The 22,492-nt window shown below is 48.5% G+C and overlaps 1 protein-coding gene across 33 annotated transcripts in view; it reads left to right on the forward strand.

Moving 5' to 3' along the window:
• Window positions 1-22,492, forward strand: part of NRXN3 (neurexin 3) — a 1,557,595-nt gene that overhangs the window by 60,466 nt on the left and 1,474,637 nt on the right. For all 33 annotated transcript variants that reach the window (XR_014313528.1, XR_014313529.1, XM_082737604.1 and 30 more), the window contains exon 2: window positions 3,888-5,317. Coding sequence is in view for 31 of the 33 variants with exons in the window: in XM_082737604.1 (XP_082593730.1) it covers window positions 4,609-5,317 (709 nt within the window). In the remaining 2 variants the exon portion in view is untranslated. The remainder of the gene's footprint in view (window positions 1-3,887; window positions 5,318-22,492) is intronic.

The raw sequence follows: 22,492 nt of genomic DNA on the forward strand, positions 1-22,492 counted from the left end.
CCCAGGGTTCACTCTAATTTGATTCCATTTGGGTGACAGGCTAATCCCTCAAGTAATCACCATGGCAGGGGATTGGAATGTTCTAATTGGCTACATTGGGTTGCAGGATCTGAGATTGGGATAGAGCCCACCTGAATGGCCAGGACTGGGACTGGTGGTAACAAATCATTTTAGCTACAAAGTGAAGTGAGGAGGGTGGTAAAGGGGGAAACAAGGAGAACCAATGGAGACCCGTGAGATGGATTTTCTGGTTCTAGTGAAGGGATTAAGAGGGAAGCTAATGAGAATTTCTAACGGGAAAAATGGCAAGCCCAATCTGGGGACCGTGATATACCAGCAAGCGGCTGGGCATGGATGGGGACAGTCATCATCGTGTCTTCATACACCCCTCCTGGTTCTAGACACAGGCTCCTCTTTCTCCTGAGCCTGTCTCCAGGGAGTGGAGGAACTGGAGGGAGCAGGTGGAAGAACACACGGCAGCCCTTCCAAACCAGGCCTATGGCAAATAGCCCGTGTGTCAGAGTCGTGAGAGGGGCCCCCCTGCCTCCTAAGAAGCCGGATTGTGAGACATTTGCAAAGATGTTAACCCCACATAAAAAGTGTGCCATTTGATAATTATGTAAATTAGCTGGCAATTAGATAATGTCACTCACTTTCCTGAGAGATTCCCACATAACAGATGAGCGTCTGCGTTTCTGCACAAGCCCAGGCCTTCCATGCCGGTTCTGGGGCAAACCGCCCGCATACCTACAGCTGCCTGGGCCATCCTATGGCTTAAGAGAGAGGGAGAAGCTGGCTGACAGGGTGGAGAGAGCTCTCTGCTCCCATTTTCCCATTTCTTGAGCCTTGTGTAGCTCTTCTAGAAGGCTAGAGAAGGCTGAAGAACATATGCTGAGGCAGTGAGTTTGAGGCCTGTGCTGGTCATTGTAAGGTCGTCTTTAGCTTTTGGCTGTATTGGTGTTTCTCAGAGGCCATGGGAATGTCCACAGTCCAAGAAAACAATGGAAGGGCAGACCATAGGGGGTCAAGCCTAGATAAACCCAATTCTGATGTTACCAGTCCTGAAATCAGATGCTTCCTGGCACCTGCGGGAAAGAAAACTTGGTTTTCCTCAGCCAGCCTTTTCGATCCCTGTCGGTGGAGGCAGAAGAATGTTGGTATCTCCAGTGTTAGCCTGGGCTGGAGGGAAAGACTGTGAATCTGATGTGAGAGACTCAGCAGGCAGGATGGAGCCGTCACCCCAGAAAATTCCCATGATCCTCCTAGGAGGGCAGTGTTCCTGGGATGCTTAGATCTTCATTCATAGGTTTCTGCTTACTAGGCATGTGCTGCTTTGCCTTTTGGAGTCATGTGAGGTTGGCATCCAGATGCCTCAAGATGGCAGTCATTGCGTACAGTAGGGTAGTGTGGAGGCCACTGCATGGAACAGAAGTCAGAGGATCCATGGGGATGTTCTTCTGCTTCTGTTTTCACTTTTCATTCTTTACACATGTTTCCTGAGCTCCCACTCCATGCCAAGGCCCTGTGGCAGGAGCCGGGGTGAAGCATACCCTGCCCAGAGGGAGCTCCCTGTCAAGCTTCTAGAGCCGAGACTCTTCACCACTATGCTTTGTGTTTCTGAAGCACACTTGACCCCACTATTTTTTGATGGCCTTGAGGGCAAGGATGGTTTCTTATTCTGGTTTGAAAGAGCAGTGTCTGGAATGAATCAGAGCTTAATAAACCTATTGAGCTGAACAAGTCATTTAATTTATCCAGACAAATGAGTGACTCTCAGAGGCTCAGAGGTAAGTTGATAGATAGTATAGACCAGTCTGGAAGTTTCAAGCATTTCCCACATGCCCGTTCATCCGTAATATGAGACCTTCCATCTTTGTGTCCTTTCTTCCCACAGAGGGCCCCATTGGCTTTGGCCATCTGAGCCTGGGCTTTGCCTGTCTTCACATATCCCAGCCTGCTCCAGTTGCACTGTCTTTGCCGTTTCTTCTGGAACATTCTTCCCATGGCTAATTCCCTCACTCTCTTTCAAGGTTTTTCTTAAATCTCACTTTCTCAAAGAGTCAGATTTGTGGTATTTGACTATTTCCATGGTGTAAATACTCCTAGCCTGGTTGATTTCATTCTACCAAAGTGACCTTAACCATACATTTCTGAAGTTTTAACAATTGGCTCTGACAAAGTCCACATGTTTGGGCACCGCCACACTGCTGTGACTGCGTTCCAGGGACGTAACTTTGGCAGTATGGGAGGTACGCATGCCCTACTTTGGGAAACACTACTTGGATAAAACCGTTTCTAGAAGAAAGGCTTTCCTTATGCTGGATTTAATCAACCTCTTACTGATTTGGTTTGTTTTTTTTTCAGTGGGAATAGGTGTTTTTTCCTGTTAAGAAACATTTTCCTCTTCAAAGCTGGGAAGGTTTGCTAACATGGTCATCATAAAAGTAGTGGACAGTGATGGTCTAATAGAGACTATGGTGAATTATTAAATGAGTCAATTAATAAGCAGCTTTTGCACAGCTCTCAGAAATTATACTCCTTGCTCTTATGTGAACAAAGAAGTCTCTGCTTGGTTGGGTGGGCCAGAGTCTGCCAGAGTCAACACTTGATCACCCACTTGACTTTGACTGGGTGTTGGTGCATTTCCAACAAATATAAAATATATGTAATATGTTCTAGGTTCTAGCTATTCCTCATGGGTTGGTCATTCTGCAGTTTTTGTAGTTGTTAAAAAAGTACTTGTGGTTTTATGTCCTGCCCCTCCCCCCCAGACAGCCATGTCCTCCCTCATGGGCAGACACACAAGGACTTTTCTTCCCACCTCCACCCCATTTTTTTTAAAAGATTTAAAAAAATTTATTTGACAGACAGAGATCACAAGTAGATAGAGAGGCAGGCAGAGAGAGAGAAAGAGTAAGAGGAGGAAGCAGGTTCCCTGCTGAGCAGAGAGCCCAATGTACTTCTCGATCCCAGGACCCTGGGATCATGACCTGAGCTGAAAGCAGAGGCTTTAACCCACTGAGCCACCAGGCTCCCCTTCCCATCCCTTTCATCTGGAAATAAGAAAGTAAAGAATGTACTATTTACTGATCACCTACCATGTGTATAGTCTCATGCTAGGATCTTCCCTTACCTGATCTCATTGTAACCTCTCTCCAACCTTAGAAAGACACTTCTTTCCTCTGCTTTACCGAGGAGGGAACAGAAGTTCAAATACATTAAGAAATTGGCTCAGAAGTTCCATAGAAAAGAACTAGGATTCAGGCATAGCTTTTCTTTAAGTCTCGAAAACACAGTTGTGTTTTTCTTTCCTGTAAGAACTTTTCACCAACACGTATTAAGAGATGAGAGTTGTTTGGCTCGTTACTCACTTTCTAATTTATTTCTGCTGATGTTTATAAATATTTCTTTCAAAAACTTAAAGGTGGAAATCTGTCTTAGGCCGCCTACACCCAGGCATTGGATTGTCAAATTGAAAAAGAAAAATCTAAAAAGAAATCAATGTCACTTTGTGCCTTTTAACCAGTAAATAGTTAAAATTATGTGTCTGTGCTCAAGTGTTAGCTCTTACCTTAAAAATAAATTTTAGCTATGTGACCCTCTGATATGGATACTGTAAAAATGTGCTGATACAACTTTGGGAGTTTTATACTATTTTTGCATATGGAAAAACCGCGCATCGTTAGGCACTGAGCTCAGGGTCCTGCTACAGCTCTGCGAGAACCTGAGCCCTCTCTCCTATTTAAAGCACCAGGCACGGTGGCAATCACTAGAGTAGCCTGGATCCTGGTCGGCTGTTCATCAATATTTGTGAAATAAAGTGCAGTGTTTTCCTGACCCCGCCCTGATCTTTTTCTTTTTTCTGCCTACCCCACTTCTCCCTGCAGGTGTTTTCCTGGAGTCCTGAGAGGCAGGTAATGGGCAGGACTGCCTCTGGCCCGCACCATGAAGCCTGAACCTGCTTCGGCTCTGCCCTGGGCCCTGCCCTGTCTGAGCCCTCCGCTTTGGGCAGCCCCGCTCCCTGCAGCCCCCTGCTGCTAGGAGGTAAAGCTTCTGGGCGGGTCCTTGGCCTGTTTCCGCCTTTCACCCGGCTCACCTCACCAACCGCTCACACCTCCTCCATCACGGCAGCCCCAGCCCAGCCCTCTCCCCGGCCTCCCTGGCTGGGGCGTTCGGGGGTCCGCTGGGAGGAGCGCGTTGCTGAAGCCTTCCACCCGCCGAGTACCTTCTCCTCCTCGAGTCAAGGCCTCCGGATCCACATGGATAGCTGAGATCTTTTCTTGGAGGACACTTGGCTCCTCACTCTGGTCTCCCATCTCCCCCACCTGACTTTCCTCCTCTTCTGCTGCCCAGCCTTCCCCCCTCTGCCTTGTTGTTGAATCTCCTGCTCGTGTGCCCATCTGGGACCGTCTTGCTCACGGTCCTTCTTCCTTACCCTCTGGGTATTAGTGCGTGTGGGCCTCCGTCCTCTTGTGTGCTCTCTGTGCCCCCCACGGCCCCGGCCCATCTCCTCTTCCTCTCTCCCTTCCACTGCCAAGGAGTGGGGATCGTCCCCCCAGGGCTGTTCCCTGCCCGGCGGCTCCTCCGGGCTCCATCCTGGCAGCCACGATGAGCTTCACCGTGAACTCAGTTTTCTTCACCCTGAAGGTGAGCGTCCTGCTGGGGTCGCTGCTGGGGCTCTGCCTGGGCCTCGAGTTCATGGGCCTCCCCAACCAGTGGGCCCGCTACCTCCGCTGGGACGCCAGCACGCGCAGCGACCTGAGCTTCCAGTTCAAGACCAACGTGTCCACGGGGCTGCTCCTTTACCTGGACGACGGTGGCGTCTGTGACTTCCTCTGCCTTTCCCTGGTAGACGGCCGCGTGCAGCTCCGCTTCAGCATGGACTGTGCGGAGACCGCTGTGCTGTCCAACAAGCAGGTGAACGACAGCAGCTGGCACTTCCTGATGGTGAGCCGAGACCGCCTGCGCACGGTGCTGGTGCTCGACGGCGAGGGCCAGGCGGGGGAGCTGCAGCCTCAGCGGCCCTACATGGACGTGGTCAGTGACTTGTTCCTGGGCGGAGTCCCCGCTGACATTCGACCTTCTGCCCTGACCCTGGATGGAGTACAGGCCATGCCCGGCTTCAGAGGATTAATTCTGGATCTCAAGTATGGCAATTCAGAGCCTCGGCTTCTGGGGAGCCAGGGTGTCCGGTTGGACGCCGAGGGACCCTGCGGTGAGCGTCCCTGTGAAAATGGCGGGATCTGCTTTCTCCTGGATGGCCACCCAACCTGTGACTGTTCCACCACCGGCTATGGAGGCAAGCTCTGCTCGGAAGGTAAGACCTTCTTCCCTAGCCCTCTCTTGTTAGGCACCCACCCACCGGGTTGGGTGAGGGCCAAGACCCTTGGTAGAAACCAATGCTGCTGTTGAAGGCCATCTTTAGTTACGTGTTAGATAACTGGGTCCCTTTCCTTCGAGGAGGGGTTGGAAATCCTTTGGCTGCTCTCAATGGAAAACCCATCAGATCTCAGCAGGAAGAGGATCCCATGGGCTCTTTACTCAAAGGGTTCGATGGCGTAGACTGCAGGATACGAGCCCAGCTCAGCTCCTTCCACTGGAGCACAGCTTAGCAGGGTCAGTGCAGAGCAAGGAATCCAATAGAAATGGGCAAAGTAGCTGCCTCTGTCCCTCCTGATCCCTTGAGAGTTGGACCCTTGGGATGGATGGGAAACTCCCCATCATTTTCTCCTTAACCCCCAGGAGGAAGAATGCCCGTGCAAAGGAGAATGAGGGTGGATGGATTGCAGGCCATGCTTGGCCCACTATCACCGCAGCCCTTCCACTTGCTCCTCCTCCCACAGTCTTTGAGGGAAGTGTCTGGAGGGTAGATGAGGCAATTGGGGATGGGCCTACTCAAGACCTCGTTCTAGCAGTAGGCTTTTTCATATCACGTTCTTCTTTCCTGTCCTCCCTTCGTATCTCCGAGTACTGAGAATGGTACAGGAAAACATGGAGACCGACAGGACCCTTGTCCAGCCAAGCACTGGAGGGAGCTGGCGATACTCAGTGTAGCCTTGGAGAGCCCCCCAAGTTCAACTACAGCTTCCCAGGGAGAGGGGACTCAAACTCAAAGACTTAGACTGCCCTCACCTCATTCAATGAATTTTGACTGTTTGAGATTACCTATAGGAGGAAGTGGTCCAGACTCTACTTTGAAAAACACTTAAAAATCCAGATTTCTGGACTCTGGGACTCACTGAAGGCCCAGCTTTGAGCAGGAGGGAGCATTGAAGTGACAAAGAGCGTGAGAACTGCCCCCATGGGTGTGTGTGCTGGGGGTTGGAATGAGGAAGAGGTAAAGTTCAATTTTCTCCTCTTCTTTCAGAGTTAAGCCCTGGATTTCTCACGAAGTGTATGGCCATCCCACGCTGGTCTCTCCATGGAGGTGGTGGGATGGTGTAGGGGGGAACAGTGGTTCTCAACCTTGGCGACACATATTAAGATCACTTAAGGGAGTTCAAAACTCTCAGGCCACCCTGTCGACCAGTTCAATCAGAATTTCGTGTGGAGTGGGGGGTGGGGGGTGGGATCCAAGCATCTATATATTTTTAAACTTCCCAGGTGATTCTAGCGTGCAGCCAAGACTGAGAAGCAATAGGACAAGGGAGGTCAGGTAGGTGGGGCCAGATGAGTGTCTCAGCACTGATCCCAGGGTTTCTTCCTTTTGGTGAGGCCCCTGTCTTATGGTTTGTAATAAAAAATAGTGTCTTCAGGGGTTCCTGAAACCATCCCACAACAGCCCACCCAGCCTAAAGAGGGTGTAACTGATATGAACTTTAGCCACAATTGTTAGAATTTTCTTTTCCAGATGGCACATGCTGGAGACTAGGACACCTTGAGGGGTCTTGTTGGAGGCCCCTTTGTAGGTCACGTAGGGGCGACTGGAAAAGCCTCCCCAGGCCTCCGTGGCTGCTTTCCCCGGCTGGGCTGCCCTGGGCATCACGTCTCCCTTCCTGTGGGTGGGCTGCAGGAGAGGGAGATTCAAGATACGCATGCCTCCTTTTTTTTTGGCTTCTCCCCCCCCCCCACGGGCCCATTGGAAAAGCGGTTGGGGAAGAGCAGCCGAGGCAACCCCAACCCACAAAGCCACTTTGGGAATGTGGTTATGGAAGCACTTCTTATAAGCAGGTGCCTTCTGGAGCTGACTGCTGTTCCAAAGCTTCTTGGCTTTGGAGAAAGTTCTTCCTGAAGACGCTGACATGATCACTTGTTTTTCTCATTCACCCAAAGGATATGTTCTGTTCTCAGAACTTGCATTGAAAGCTGGCATTCTTCCTTTCTAGGGACTAGGGTGTTTGCAAGTGTGTTGTTAACTTGCTGATTACCCCTGATTGCATTTTTTGTGTTTAAAAAGAACTCATTTCCTCTGGGCAGGTCTGGATCAGCACTTTTCTGCTGGAAGAATCTCTATGCTGTATATGTGTACGATTTGTCTTCTCTCTCTTGGTGTGTGTGTGTGTCTGTGTGTGTCTGTGTGTGAGTCAGGTCTCCAGAGGCATTTTTTAGAGCAGAGTATAGGCAGTCAATTTTTTAATAGCTAAATACAACATGGATATTTTAATAATAGTTCTTTCTGCAGGGTTCAGATCGTCTAGTGGCTGTGGATTGATACCCCTATCTGAAGAAGGCAAACACACAGCGCAGATCATTTATTCTCCCGATACATAAATAGAGTAAATGAACTCTGTAGTAACAGTAACACTTGATTGGCTCGGAACAGAGCGGTGCAAAGGTTGAGGTGAGGGTAGCTGCTGGGGGAGGTATCAGAATTTACTGTTGATACCTTGGAGCCTGTTGATCCTGGTAATTGTCATCGTGTCTAATCAATCACCAAAAAAAAAAAAAAAAAAAAAAAAGCACCACAGACTTTTAGAAAAGATCTCTCTCTCCACACGTAGTTAATTCCTAGATAGTCAGCAGGGGCGGGGTGGGCGGGGAAGATCCTCACCTATAAAATATTAAGGGGAAAAAAATTACAGGAGCTGCTAAGTGTCAAGTAGATCTTGCACAAAACAAGATAAATAGCCCAAATAAATGCTTCCCATTTTCCTCAAGATGTGGGGAGGTGGGTAGTGAGGATGCTCCACCCCCCACCCCGCCTCCTTTCAGCTGCGCATGGCCGGGACCCAAAACCAGGGAACTTATTCCAGAGGTGGGTCCTCTGCTTGTCCCAGTTTGTAAGAACGTCTCCTTGACGTGATCGTGAGGGGGCTTGTACCCAGGACGGAAGGTCCGTTGTGTACTTCATGCTCTAGCAGCTAGGGAGCGGGAGGAGCTGGGAGGGCCCCTGCAGCTTTAAATGGATGTGGTCGGGGCCTGTTGGAGGCACTCTCTGTGGTCCATTAGCCGCTAGCACACCCGTGGCATTGATGTTTGCGCGGCCTGTCTGGCTTTCCATGCCTTGATGGCTCTAAAATGTCTCCATGTTGCACCCTGCGAAGAACGCACAGATGGGCCCATCCCCTTTATGTGCTTTGGGCTGTTTTGACCCCGCAGTGGGTATTTCTTTATGAAGACCAGAAGATCCCGGAGATGGCTGCTGTGAGCAAGCTGGTCCTGGAGGGTCAGAGGTTGTGGACTCAGTGTCTTCTTTCACATGGTGAAATGTTACTCGCTCTGGCTCCAGGCTGAACTCCATGCAGCCTGCTTGAGAAAACTTCATTCCAAGGCTCCCAGCCCAAGTAATGGTCACATTGAATGTGATGGAGAAGAGGTCCCAGAGTTTTATTTCTAGGTGTTATGTTTATAAGTAAAATGTTTTGGTGCTCAACTTCAGACCTGTCGAGGCTGACATTTATTTTTTTTAAAGATTTAATTTATTTATTTGACAGACAGAGAGCACAAGTAGGCAGAGAGGCAGGCGGAGAGAGAGGAGGAAGCAGGCTCCCCACGGAGCAGGGAGCCCGATGCGGGGCTCAACCCCAGGACCCTGGGATCATGACCCGAGCCGAAGGCAGAGGCTTTAACCCACTGAGCCACCCAGGTGCCCAAGCTTGACATTTAATCTTGCCTTTTTAGGAAGGGTCTTAGAGAACTGAAGAAGTGCAGATAGTTCAAAATGATTTTAAAATTCTGCGTGTCTGTTCTGGAAGATAGTCCGGCTATGGCACGGCATATGCGCTGGTTTTGGTCTAGCCCAATCTGTCCCCTGGAATCTCACTGGGCAATGAAGAGGTATCCTGAGTTCCCCCTAGAGAGCTATCCCCTCAGGAGTCATTGAGAGTTTATTATTACCATGAAATGAGTTTAAAATTGATTGTTTATTTTTAAACCATTCTTAGTTATGAATGTGCATGTATTGAATTTCTTAACAATCTGACGGTCATGAAGAATTGATTCGCTCCCAAGGTGTGTACATTTCAGTACTGAAGAGCTCATTTACTGTGATGTCAGCCTGTTACCTGCGGGGTAGGGCCAGGGAAAGCTGGAGAAGGCGTCACTTGTTGATTTCTCCCTCCGGGTCTCATGACGTGGGCCTGCCTATGTCACATACCACTTGTGTCCACATTTTTAGGTTCATTCGGTGAAGAGGCATGAGGTCTTATTCAGTTGGGGGGAAAAGAAATCATTGTGCTCTCTTCCTGCTGCCTTGGGCAGGTGCCCAGGCCAGAAGCTGCTGTCTTGAGTCTTAGCTCTTAAGTTTTCAGACATTTTGACTCCCACAGTGAGGTGTAGGGGTGGGTGTCGGCAGTAGGGGCCTGAGCCTTACCACAAGCACACTGCTGAGTGGTACCCAAGGGCCTCCCCTTCCCATCCCTGACATCTGACCCAGGTTGGTTGGATGGCTGGCTCAACACCACCGGGTGGCCTTGGTAAGCCTTCCTGAAGGCGAATTTCAATTACTTTCCTTTTTATTGAGAATTTTGTGACTCTTTCCCCATTTATCAAAACCAGAGCTGGGATGGAATGGTATACCAGGAGACTGCTTGCCCCTGAGCGTTTACCAAGAGCCAAAGACAAAGAATGTTACAGTTCAGGCTGCGCTGATGGGCCCAGCTGATCCTCCTGCTTTGGGCATTTGAGTAAAAACACAAACATCTCTCCTCCCCTCCCCAGTGCACTTCCTGCTGGGATTGTAACAGGGCATTGTTGTTCCCAACCCGTGCTGACCTGGCCTGGCCTGGGGCTGGGGGCCCGGCAGGGGATTGGTGAGAGTCCCTCTGAGAGTAAAGACTGTCTCCTTGCCAAATCCTTCTCCCTGGTGCAGAGACGGTGGCACACAAGGGAGGCCTTACAACATGCACAAAGGGTAACTGTGGCTTCTGAGACCTGATTCCCACCCAGCATTCAGGCTTTAGGTGGGACTAGCCCAGCCAGCCAGCAGGGGCTGTCGCTAAACGGAGCCTGAATAGGGGTCTGATTGCTCCTTTTTCCTCCTCTTCTCCTGATTACCAAGTGAGATTTCCTGGGTATGCTGTATGCTAAATGGCAGAGCTGCCGCCCGTCACTTGCGCCAATTATCCCTCTTTTAACTGCTGAGGGAAGAGCAATTTTTTTATACCCCCCCCACCAGCATCTCTGCCTTTAAAGAAATAAGACCCTTTTTCCTTGTTCCCCCTTCAGTGGGGGCAAGAACAGCCTTTTTTCTCCCTGCACAGTCCGCACACCAGCTGCAGGCCCAAAGGGGGTGGACACTGGTTAATGCTTCGTCCAAATTCAGCAAGGTTGAGGGTCATACAGGCATTTTGCCAAGAGCTTTGGAGTAGCACGTGAGCTTGCATTTGCATTTGGTAATGAGACACCCCAGGCCCAGCACTGGGGGCTAATTATCTTCACAGCCCCTATCTCCCTTTGCAGGCCGCCTGGGAAAGATGGTTTCCAGTTCCTGGGGCAGCTGCCCATTAGCTGGGTCCTCTGCCTCCTTCAGAGAACGGGAGAGATGGGGTAGAGGCTGTGCTTGGGGCATAGGACTAGCAACGCCCTCCCCGATGATTCCTGTTGTCCTGCAGTGTGTGTCCTGTGCGACAGGCCCGGAGGTGGACCTGGAGTGAGAGGCTTTGGGGCAGGGCTGTGAGGGGCAGGTATCGTTCCTTGGGTAAAAATCATGATGATGTTAGTATTACGATTACTGAGTCCCACCCTGTGCCTGACAGCCTAGGGGCTTTATATGCATTGTCTCATCTCATCCTCGTGGTTCTCCTGTGTGGGGGAGATCATTCACTAGTGCCATTGTACAGATGAGGAGAATGAGGAGCAGAGAAACCTGGAGCTCGAGCAAGGTTTAGTGTAGGTGTTAAGGGCATGGCTTCTGGAGGGAACAAGATGGACTTAAATCTGGGCTTGTCCACTGATAAGTTGTGTGTCTTTGGAGATGGTTTTGGAAGCTTCAGTATTCTCATCAATAGTAATAGTAATAGTAATAATAATAATAATAAATGATGTCAGCTAGCATTCAAGGAGTACTAGTTCCATGTCCGTACTATACTGACTGCTTTGCAGGAATTAGCTCTTATAACCCTCATAACCACTCAACACACTATTATTTTCACTTTGTAGATGTGGAGGCTGAAGGACAAGAGTTAAATAGTTCCTCCAAGGCCACACAGTTAGGGATTTATACCCCAGCAGCCTGGCTTTAAGCCTGCACATAACCACTACACCCTCCTGCCTTGCAGCAAAGCAAGGATAAGAAACCCTACATCATCAGTGGTTGAGGGCACAAAATGAGATGAGATGTATAGGGTCATTTACATCGTCTTAGGGGAAGAACCAAGTCCTGACTCTGGGCTGTTGGTCTGGTGCTTGGAAGAACGAACTGTGTGAGTCAATTTGGTTTCACGGAAGGTCTGAAGCTTCCCTGGGAGTACCCCCACCTCTGCCATTTTCCTTCATCCCCATTTGAGAAGTGGCAAAGATAAATGGAAGGGAATCCAATTTTTTTGCATTTGGCCCCTGCCTAAGAACATGGGATCACTGATAACAGTTGTGCATGTTGGATAGTATTTGGAACTCATTGCAAACTTGTGGTGTTCTGGCCCTCATAGCAACCCAGTGAGGCAGGTGGGGAAGGCTTTGCCATCATCCCACTGAACAGGTGAGGAGACCCTGACGGGTGGTGCCAGTGAACTTGGTGTGGGTATGAGGGCAAGCTTGGATGCTGTCTGTTCGGCAGGTGTCTCTGGGACCTGCAAACCCAGATCCCCAACATGGCATTTTATTTCTGCTCCTAGGCTCCCTTCATTAACACAAATGGCGTGTGTCTCCATCGTGAAACAGAGCGTTGCCTCCCTGGATGCTGGTGATAAGCAAAATGTCAACCTCCTGGTGTAGGAGGTTATCAGCTTGGCTAGTCCCAGGAGCCTTGCTCCTCCCAGACAGACAGAAAGAGAGAATATGAAAAAATGAGAGAGAATGAAATGAATGCCTCTGAGTGGTCGATTCCCACCCTCCAGACGCTGGTTTGAAGTGAAGTGACTGGGTTTGGACCCACGGGTCCCGAGGCATTTGGACACAGCTGCACAGCCCTGGAGCGTCGCCTGACCTCTTCAGATTTAACCTTTGGCTTCGCAGGTACCAGGAATTGTCTAGCACCCACCCCAGGGTTGGTGGTAAAAGAGGGAGCTCCTGGATTACTCTGTCTTGCTCTGTTGCTGCCTTCTGAGTGTCTTCACACTAACAAAACCAAACTCTCTTTTTCTGTGTTTATTTTTCTCTTTTCCTTTGTGTGTGGGGGAGGGGAGATGATCACAGAGCCGGATTCAGCCCCAAACAAGACCTTTCCTATAGCCTCACGTACAGGATCCCTTCCAAGGTGCCATACCTCATTTTGAATTTGTGATTTTTTTTTTCCCCCCTTAAGGAATCCCCATTATCATCAGCTTCCAACCGCACGCTGTGGATCCGTCTCTGTTAAGACTTGTTGCTGTCCCGTGACAGCAATGTTGCTCTGGGTGTACGTGGAGTTCTCAGTGACCTAGGACCCTTCATCACAGACATATTTTCCTTCATTTTGTAACCAGCAGGGCAGGAAGAGCTGTGGAGAGGGAGTGTGGAGGATGAAGGGCTTCTAGGAATATCGTCGGGGAAGGCAGGGGGCGATATCTGGGGTATCCAGTGGGGAGAGCAATGACATGTTTAGAAATGTTTGCAGACGAGGCAGAGGAACATGGTGGTGTGTAAAAACAGGGGGCACCCCCATCCCCCTTCGGAGCATTTCCCAGCTGAAGCTGGGATGTTTGGTTCTCTGCGGCTCACTGGGGGGCTGTGTTCCAGGTGACAGGCTGCGGCTGACAGAGGAGAGGGACAAAGCGTGGCTCTGCAGGCCTGTCTCCGTGATCTATTTGGGAACTGACAGCGCTAGTGGGTTGTCATTACTGCTGTTGTTCTCCAGAAATTGATGTCTTTGGGTGACCTATTTAAAAGCAATACGGGGCCCCCTTTAAATGTGTCATCATTTATATCTGCTCTCAGACCTCCACCGCTGTCCACAGTGCTCCTAAATAATGTATTTTCCAGTTAAAAAAAAAAAATTTTTTTTTTTTTAAACTCAGGAAGCAGTACTAGCAAGCTTTCAAAGATAAATTGATCTCACAGTCCTCCAGCCAAACCCCCCAGCTCTGCTCTGTGATAGAACTTACTTTGCACGTGGTCCTAGAAATGGTGAATGTGTCAGCTGTTTGGGGGTACAATGCTGTACTGGGCGAGGGTACACAAGAGTCTCCAGAGGAGAGAGACGAACAAAAGACAGACACCCGAGCTGTGAGCCACGGGAAACTCCTGCTTTAGGTATCCCGTAAACTGCATGTAGGATCCTTTTGGTTTTACTGAAGCTCTTATTGAAGCGTCTTTGTAACTTAGATGACCCCGAGGAATTTTCCTTCAAGTTTCTTGTGAGACTCTATGCCTCTGATCGTCTCCTGACATTTTTGCCTCTTGTCTGCTGCTCCTGTTCTCCTGAGGTAGTTGTGTTGGCAGAGATCTTAGACGAGCGTCTCCATCGCCGCCTGGTTGTCGGCAGCGTGAGGGCTGCCATCTTTGCCCTCCCAAGCAGTGGGTTCCAGGCAATTCCATAGCCTCTCCTCCGGGTATTATTGGGAATGCGTTGTCTGCAGCCCCTGAAGAACAGACAAAGTGCAGTGAGAGAGTGTAGAGTTTCTTTAGTTAATAAGTTGCTTTAAAATAAAAATAATACCCTTCTTGTGAGAAGGGACCAGGCAGGCTGACATCACAGGTCTGTGATCCAAATGGAGGGAACAGGGCTGGCAAGGCTGGGAGCGCGCCAGACTCTGGGGGTTTCTTCCTTCCTCCTCATTCCCTCAGGCTTCTTTCCCTTCCAGAAGGGGGTCCTATCTCTTGCATGGTTATCCTTGGACAGCTAAAGGAATGGGGAAGTGTGGGTTTAAAGGATGTTAAGCCTCTCACCCATGGGATTCCTAAAAGATGAATCATCACCGCATCTACTAACTGCATCTAGGTCAGGAAAGGCAAGGGCAGAGTTCAGGCTCAGGGGATGTGCTGTGAGGCCCTTCTCACTTTGAAGGAGCCACACGGAAATTGGGGGGGGACTCTGGTGCCAAGGAAGACATATTCTGTGAGGGGTGAAGCCCCGATCCCATGACCCATGTGGAGGACAGTAAGACATTCACATTGCCTTCTAGTCATGGCTTGCCCTGTGTGAGGCACTGGAAACCAAGGTACGCTGTTAAGAATCATGGGATGATAACTTCAGAGGGGAAGTTAAGTGTCTTTGGGTCCAACTTCCCATTTCCCATCCTCTTGTCCACTGTGTAAGACATTTCTCCTCTTCCCCCAGCATTACCCTATTCAGCTGCAGTGACGGATGGGGGTTGAGTGGTTTTCAGGGCAGCCTAACGTGTCTCTGATCACTGCGGAGGATTAGGGCGCTTGCTTTTCCTGCGTGGGGCTGCACTCAGCCTCTAGCCACTTCCTCACTGGTCCCCATTCTAATTAAAGCAGTCTGACCTTTGCAGTGGGCCATGTGGGTGAGGGGATGGATGGGTCATAACATTTCTGGATGATGCTTTGCAAGAATTAACTCTTATGTCAAGAAAAATTCATAAGGGATTCTCTAATAGGCACTAGTGGTGCACACACCACCGGGTTATTTCGAATTAACTGCTTGTGATTAATCTTCAATCATGTGGGAGAGGCTGATGTGGGAACAGGCTCTGAGGTAAGCGGGTGATTCATACTCCAGTCATTTTGTTCCTAGGGACCTTGCACTCCGAAAGATTCGTGGTTGGCCCCATCTCTGGCTCTATTGTCTGTGCCTCATTTCATCCCCCTAAGATGCCCCGTCTCCCTCCCTACCCAGCTAGCTTTGCAATATCTCTGATTTTCCAGGGATGCCCTCCCCCAGGACCCCCAGGAATCTCGAATAGCTTGACAATAAGATGAGAAGTTCTAGAATGCCATGAAATAGCATAAAGTGGAAGTGGTTTGGACTAGCTGAACAAACGCATCCTGGCAGTCGGGGTTGGATACCCCAGCAGACATCAAGGTTTTGCTAAAAATTCTAACGGGATAGTTAAAAAATTAAAAAAGGAATACGGTCATGAGATGAAGCAGGATTGGAAGCAGGAAGCAAAAATGCTTCCATCCTGCCAGGTTGCCCCTGGTATTCCATGCTTTGGGCTCTGTTGAGCAGAAGTCTCCTGGGGGAGGGATTAGGAAGGGCTACATGATGTTGCCCCCACGTAGACATTGACTGGAAACCTGCCACACACACTCCCTCCTGCGCTGTAAAAGGGAAGAGGCTGGTCTTGATGTTCAGCTACCTCCTCATCGATAGTCAGTTTGCTGACAATGCAGCAAAGAGAGGAGAACTCATCTCCTAATTGGGTGGTTTAAAATAGTTTACTTTTACTTTTAATTTTAATTTTAAAAATTTTAAAGATTTTATTTATTTATTTGACAGACAGACACCATAAGTAGGCAGAGAGGCAGACAGAGAGAGAGGGGGGGGAAGCAGGCTCCCGCTGAGCAGAGAGCCCGACTCGGGGCTCGACCCCAGGACTCTGGGATCATGACCTGAGCTGAAGGCAGAAGTTTTAACCCACTGAGCCACCCAGGTGCCCCAATAGTTTACTTTAAAAAAAAAAAATTATATTTTTGAGAGAGACCCCATGGGGAGGGGCAAAGGGAGAGAGAATTTTTTTTAAGATTTTATTTATTTATTTGACAGAAATCACAAGTAGGCAGAGAGTCAGGCAGAGAGAGAGAGAGGAAGAGAAGTAGGCTTCCCACTGAATGGAGAGCCCGAAGTGGGGCTTGATCCCAGGACCCTGAGATCATGACCTGAGCTGGAGGCAGAGGCTTTAATCTACTGAGCCACCCAGGTGCCCCAGGGAGAGAAAATCTTAAGCACACTTCACGCCTAGTGTGAGCCTCATGCAGGGTTCAATCTCATGACCCTGAGATCATGACCTGAGCCAAAATTAAGAGCTGGAAACTTAACTGACTAAACCACACAGACACCCCTAAAATAGTTTCCTTTTTTTTTAAAGCAAGAGAGAGCATAAAATAGTTTACTTTTTTTTTTTTTTAAGATTTTATTTATTTGACAGAGAGAGATAACAAGTAGAGAGAGAAAGAGAGGATGAAGCAGGCTCCCTGCCTAGCAGAGGGCCCAATGCGGGACTTGATCCCAGGACCCTGAGATCATGACCTGAGCTGAAGGCAGAGGCTTAACCCACTGAGCCACCCAGGCAGCCCCCAAATAGTTTACCTTTTAAGAGTAAAGCCCACAGACATCATTATAGTCTAAGCTTGAGATGTACTCAGAGTCACAGGCTTCTACACCACAGTCTCATTGTCCACCCAGGCTCCATGGACCATGCACACGTGTGGGGAAGTGGACTCGACCATCTCACTCGGTCATTTGAGAATTGTCACGTGGGCAGATGGTTGAGTTTTAGCGGCGGTAGAAACTTCGCAGTTTGCTCCTCCTGATGTTGAATGTTCAGCCTCGTATTAAGCAGATTGGGATCGTTTTTCTCCCATGTAGAGTGTATAACCAATGGCTATGTTTTAATGTGTCTCTTGGCTTCTTTTGGCTTTCACATCTTTGATGCAAGTTGTGGTAACTCAGCGGAGTTTCCCAATTCTTGTTGTAGGGGCGTATGCAAGGAGGTACTCTCGTTGAAAACTCTCAGACCTAAAACTAAGGGAGTACCATTTCCCTTTGTTAATTAATTACTGCACATACAAGCATGGGTGCTAACCTTCATGTCTCTGGTATGTGACAAACAGCAAGCGCTCAATAGATGTTGCATTAATAAAGCACATGACGTGTCTGTGTGCATGTACTTTCATGTTTTGTATGTGCGCATGTGTGTCTGTGTTCATGTGCTCGCTAACACCTGGTGATGGATGGATGAAGGTTCCCAGGAATGTGAGTTTAGTAATATCTGTTTAATGATTTGACCAGCGTGTCAGCTGTGATTTGGACCGAAGGGGCATGGGCCACCCTGGAAATGCCTTCTTTCTCTTAATATAAACAGGGACATGTTTCCCGTGGGACAGTTTTCAGTGTGTCTGTGCCAAGCACATATACATTCCACCTGGTCTGATCTTGTTGAAGACAGACTGGAAAGACTTCCTTGTTTGTTTACAAAGCAATAGTTTCCTGTAACAGTTACAGGCAGCAGCCAGCCTGGGACCATGTAAATGCTTGTGCAGTGGTTGTTTGAGGCAGACATGTGGTTGTCACTGGAGATGGAGAGGCCCCATTAGCTTATGTGGATTCCCTGGAGAAGACGAGGCTCACTGGGGACAGGATAATTGTCCTCGGATATCAGAAGAGCTGTCATGAAGAGGAGGGGGTAGATACTGAGTGGGAGGGTTGAGAGATCAGAGCTACAGAGAAAGAATCCTGATGCTTAGAGCTATTGGACCATGCCTCCCCTCATCCCTGGAGGGGGTGCAGCGGGTGCCAGAGTGATAGCTGTTAGTGTGTGCTGGTGTGTACGTACATGCCTCCAAACCACGGGCACCATGCTTCTGGGGGGTTCAATCTCTGGGACCACCCTTATGTTCGATCATGTTCATCTTCTGCTTTTCAGGGGGCGGGGGTAGGAAGAGGACACTCCAGATCACTGGCCTTGAACATGGGGCACGTGAAAGACCCTTATATGGGATAGAAATAATGAAATGTATAGCTAACTTATTTGTAAATTATTTGTAAATAAATATACATCTTTTGGAAGAACACATTAAACTTATTTTTTCTAATAGGGAGTTTGTTCAGAAAGGTTTGGAGGCTACTGATCAACACACAAGCTGTTGATCTCTCTTCAGCTGACTAGGTTCCTCTTGACCTCCTGTTATAATTCCTCAACCCCTGGGGGCTCACAGCTTTCAGGTGGAAGCTGGTGCTGGTGGCCTGTGGATCAGGCTCTCTTCCTCTGTCCTCAACCCTGTGTGTGGTGGTCTTGGTTGACCTGGCCAGCAGGCTGGGAGAGCCCCATGGGAAGATGCTCTGGTCATGCCTCCCTCCTTTGGAGGCCTCACTGTTTGGAATTATGAATATTATCCCAGAGCTGCTTTCACCATAAAATCATTGCTGGGGCGATTTTGGATTGTGGAAAAGAACAAAGTCTTTGGGGTATCTTCAGGCGTTTACAAAGGAGTTCTTGATGTATAATCATGTGTTTCTTGGAATAGGTCATCTGTTTACTGGGATAAGTACATTTTTCTGACATCCACTGAGTATCTGTTCTATATTGACGAGGTCCCTGCCCACGTGGAGCTTGTGGTCTAGTTGGGGAGCCTGTCAAACCAAGAATTGCAGCATGCGTTAGGGCAGGTACGATGTGAGGAGAGTAGCTCAAAAGGGAGTGTCCCACCCTGTTTGGGGTAGGAGGACAATTCACACTTGGACTTGGGTGATTTATCTGTTAGACCGGTGGTGGCGGAGGGCATTTCAGGGCAGCCCCGCGAACCAGTAGTTTGCAGTAGTAAAGGTGGCTGGATTGAAGGATTGAGGCCAATGGGAAGATATTAAGGAGAGTTAGACTGAGTGGGTCTCAGTGCTTTGTGAGGATTTGGGATATTATTTCTTCCTGCGTTTGGGGGCCATTGGAAGATTTTCAGTTGAGTAATAACAGATTTGAATTTTTGGGCGATGGCTGTAGGGGCAATTTGCATGATGGATTGGCTGGTGATTGAAAGGCTTAAAGCAGAGAGGCCCGGTGGAGGCTCCTGAGTGGTTTTATTGACAGAGAGTCTATACTGGAGGGGTAGAGATAGGAGAAGGGTCCACTGCAGAGATGTTAAGGAGAAGAACTTAATAATTTGCAAGGCAGTAAAAAAAAAAAATAATAATAATAATTTGCAAGGCAGTGACATTGAGTGGTGTTGGACTCGGGCTGCCTGGCTCTGCCACATACTCTCTGTGCAAATTTGGACCAAGGACAATTTCTCCATCTGTGAAATGGGTGTAGTAATAGTGCCCACCATTTAGGATTGATATAAGGTTTAAATAGGATAGCACACATAGAATGCTTAGAACAATACTTGGCACATTGTAAGCTTTCAGTGAATATTAGCTGCTATTACTAATTAGTATCAATTACTTTTTAAGATTTTTAAAATCTATTTGAGAGAGAGAGGAGAGCAAGCAAGAACACAAGGAGGGGGAGGGACAGAAGCAGAGGGAGAAGCAGGACCCCACAGAGTAGGGAGCCTGATGCAGGGCTTGGTCCCAGGACCTTGGGATCATGACCTTAGTGGGAGGCAGACGCTTAACCCTCTGAGCATTATTCTTGAAGGAACTTCAATGACATGCTCTTCTTGTTGTAGGTATAACTAGGGCAGGAAAGTCAGTGGGAGGAACAGATCTGGAGTGAAGGCAAGAAAGGAGTTGTAATCAGTTTTGGTTTGTCCACACTCCACCTTCTCTTTTTGCTCTGTAAGATACTTGCAAGGAGACGTGCAGAGACAGGTGGGGGCAGTGGTGGTGCTGGAGGAAGAATGGGGTTGGGCAGATGTCATGGTTGTTGTAGGGGGTGAGGGAGGGCTTTGCACACGGGTGAGGTTGTCTAGGCAGACAGTATAATTGAGAGTTGAAGAAAGTACAGAATCTTTGGGAACCTTAATATTAAGATAATAGGAAAAAAGGAATCTATGGCGTGATGCAAGTGGATGACCAGAGATGCAGAGGAAAACTAGGAGTAAAGGAAAGTTCCTCAAAATTCTTCACTCATCAGCAAATGACCTGGTTGACGTTGGGGCACCCATTTGAATGTAATAGAACAGCATCAAAAAATTGCATAGTTGAAAAAAAAATTGCATAGTTGAGTTTCAAAAACTATTTACACTGGCCTTTCTTCTACCCTCAATCTAGTGTGTTCTGTTCATTTGAGAAAATTTCTGCAAACAGAAAGTGAAGTCTCATATAGAGGTGACGAAACTGAGGGTTTTGGATGTTCTGCTTATGATGGAGTTTCTGGACCCCAGAATATCAGAATCCCATGGGAATCAAGGACTCAGAAATCTGAAAGAATCAAACCTAATGAAAAAGAAGTGACTTGCCCAAGATCAGTCAGTTGGCATTCTTATTTGTGCTTTGCATTTGAGACCATGTGAGTTACACATGAAATGCCTTGTCTACGTTTTTCTTGGAGTTGGGCATCGAGCTCTAGAGGATACCAGCAGTGGTGCTCAGTTCAAAGCCATACACCTTCTCCTGGGGTTGACCAGAGATCCTCTAACTCTGGTCCCTGCAAGCCAAAAGAGCAAGATTCCCCCACCAGGGGGGCTTCAGAAGCTCCTGGCTGGGCAGCCAGTGATGTCGATGCTGGTAATTAATTCACTTGTGGTTTCTGTACCTCTGCCAGGGGTAGGGTGTTTGGAAAGGAAGCAAAATCATTTCTTAAGGAAATTGAGGCTCAGTTCTAGTTGCCTGCTTGTGGCCTTTCTCCTGTCTCTGATTCTCCGGGGTTGGGGGTGGGTGATGTGTCCGTTCTCTGAATGCTTGCTGTGCCTCACAGTTTTCCAGGAATTTCAGGACACAGGAATTTTCACCCAGCTGTGTTGTATGTTGCTGTTCAGCAATCTGAAGTTGCTTATCCAGCGTAAGTCAGAATGGGGAGCCTAGGGAGGAGGGAGAACGCCTTCGAACATTTTTCTAAGCAGAAGAAATTGAGGTGTTAGGGGCCCAGCTGGAGTGTGATGGGAACCAAGAAATGGAGCCCACGTGAGCATGCATGCTCACATGAAATCTCTTACTGATGATGTTATTCCAAAAGGGCTTCTTCCCACACCCTTCCACAATAATGAACCCTTAATGATGACCTACTGTGTGTCAGGGGAGCATGGTGTAGAACAGGGAACAAGACAGATATGGCTTCATGCTGCCTACTTCATTCAGCAAGCAATGATCAGGTGAGAGAGGCTTTGAAAGGGGAAGCATAGAGTAACGGTGCTATGTACATTCAGGGGTCTCTCTTCAAGCTTGGTGGAACAAAGGCTTTTGTGAAGTTCAAGACATTCCATGGAATCACAGGAGGCCCAAGGCTTTTTCAGGGGCTGACTGCAGATATTAGGTGGTTGTAGTTATTAAATGAAATAAGGCAAAGCAAGAAGCAGGTTGATTATCACATAAAAAGACGCTCAATCAATGAAAGCCATTATGGCTATTGATTCCTGCATCAGGTTGCGTGATGGTCATTGCTAGCCATTGAGTTAGGACTATCTACACACTGGGCCCTGTTCTAAGCACCTTACATCCCTGACCTCGTGTAATGATCACAACAGTTCTCCAAGGAAGTGCTGTGGTATTCCCATTTCACAGATGGATATGCTGAGGTTCAGAGACACACACTGTATTTGCCCAAGCTCATACTGCCATTTGCTCTCTATTGGAAGCAGGCACTTTAGCTCCAGGGCACATGCTCTGCCATCATGCTTCATGGAGGTAGTTACACAGCCCCAAGTCCATGGCCGTCTGACATGAACTCTTGAAATGGAACAGGTGGTTAATTTAATCTCCAGGAGCCTGCTTGTCTCTTCCTGGTCCATTCTTCCCTCTTCCCCTCCACCACCGTTTGACTTTTTTAAGCCAATGTGTAGCCAAGGAGAGGTTTGTTCCCCCAGAGCCCATTCTCAAGGGGAGCCTCTCAACAGTTTTTAGGATAAAATGATAATGTCATGGTTATTATGACAAGGAAAAGTAATAGAGGAGCACTATGGAATTTAAAGTGTTATAAACAAGAGACAACGAACCATGGCTCAGACCCTGCATTTCTCCAGTTCAGCCCATCCCCCAGACTCACTTTCCCCATGAAAGAACCTGCTATCCTGTCCCTCACCTCTAATCACTAACACCTCCAGGCCTCCACCAGAAGAATTATTCACCTCACTGATTCCTATACCTCCTTCAGATTTCAGCTCAGACCTCACCTCTTCCAGGAGGCCTCCTTGGACCCCAAACCCAGCCCACTCCATCTGGACGAAGTGGCCAGGACTCCTTGTAGCATCCGCCATAGCT

This window comes from Mustela nivalis, assembly GCF_964662115.1.
Source record: "Mustela nivalis genome assembly, chromosome: 6".
Classification (NCBI taxonomy): Eukaryota; Metazoa; Chordata; class Mammalia; order Carnivora; family Mustelidae; genus Mustela; species Mustela nivalis.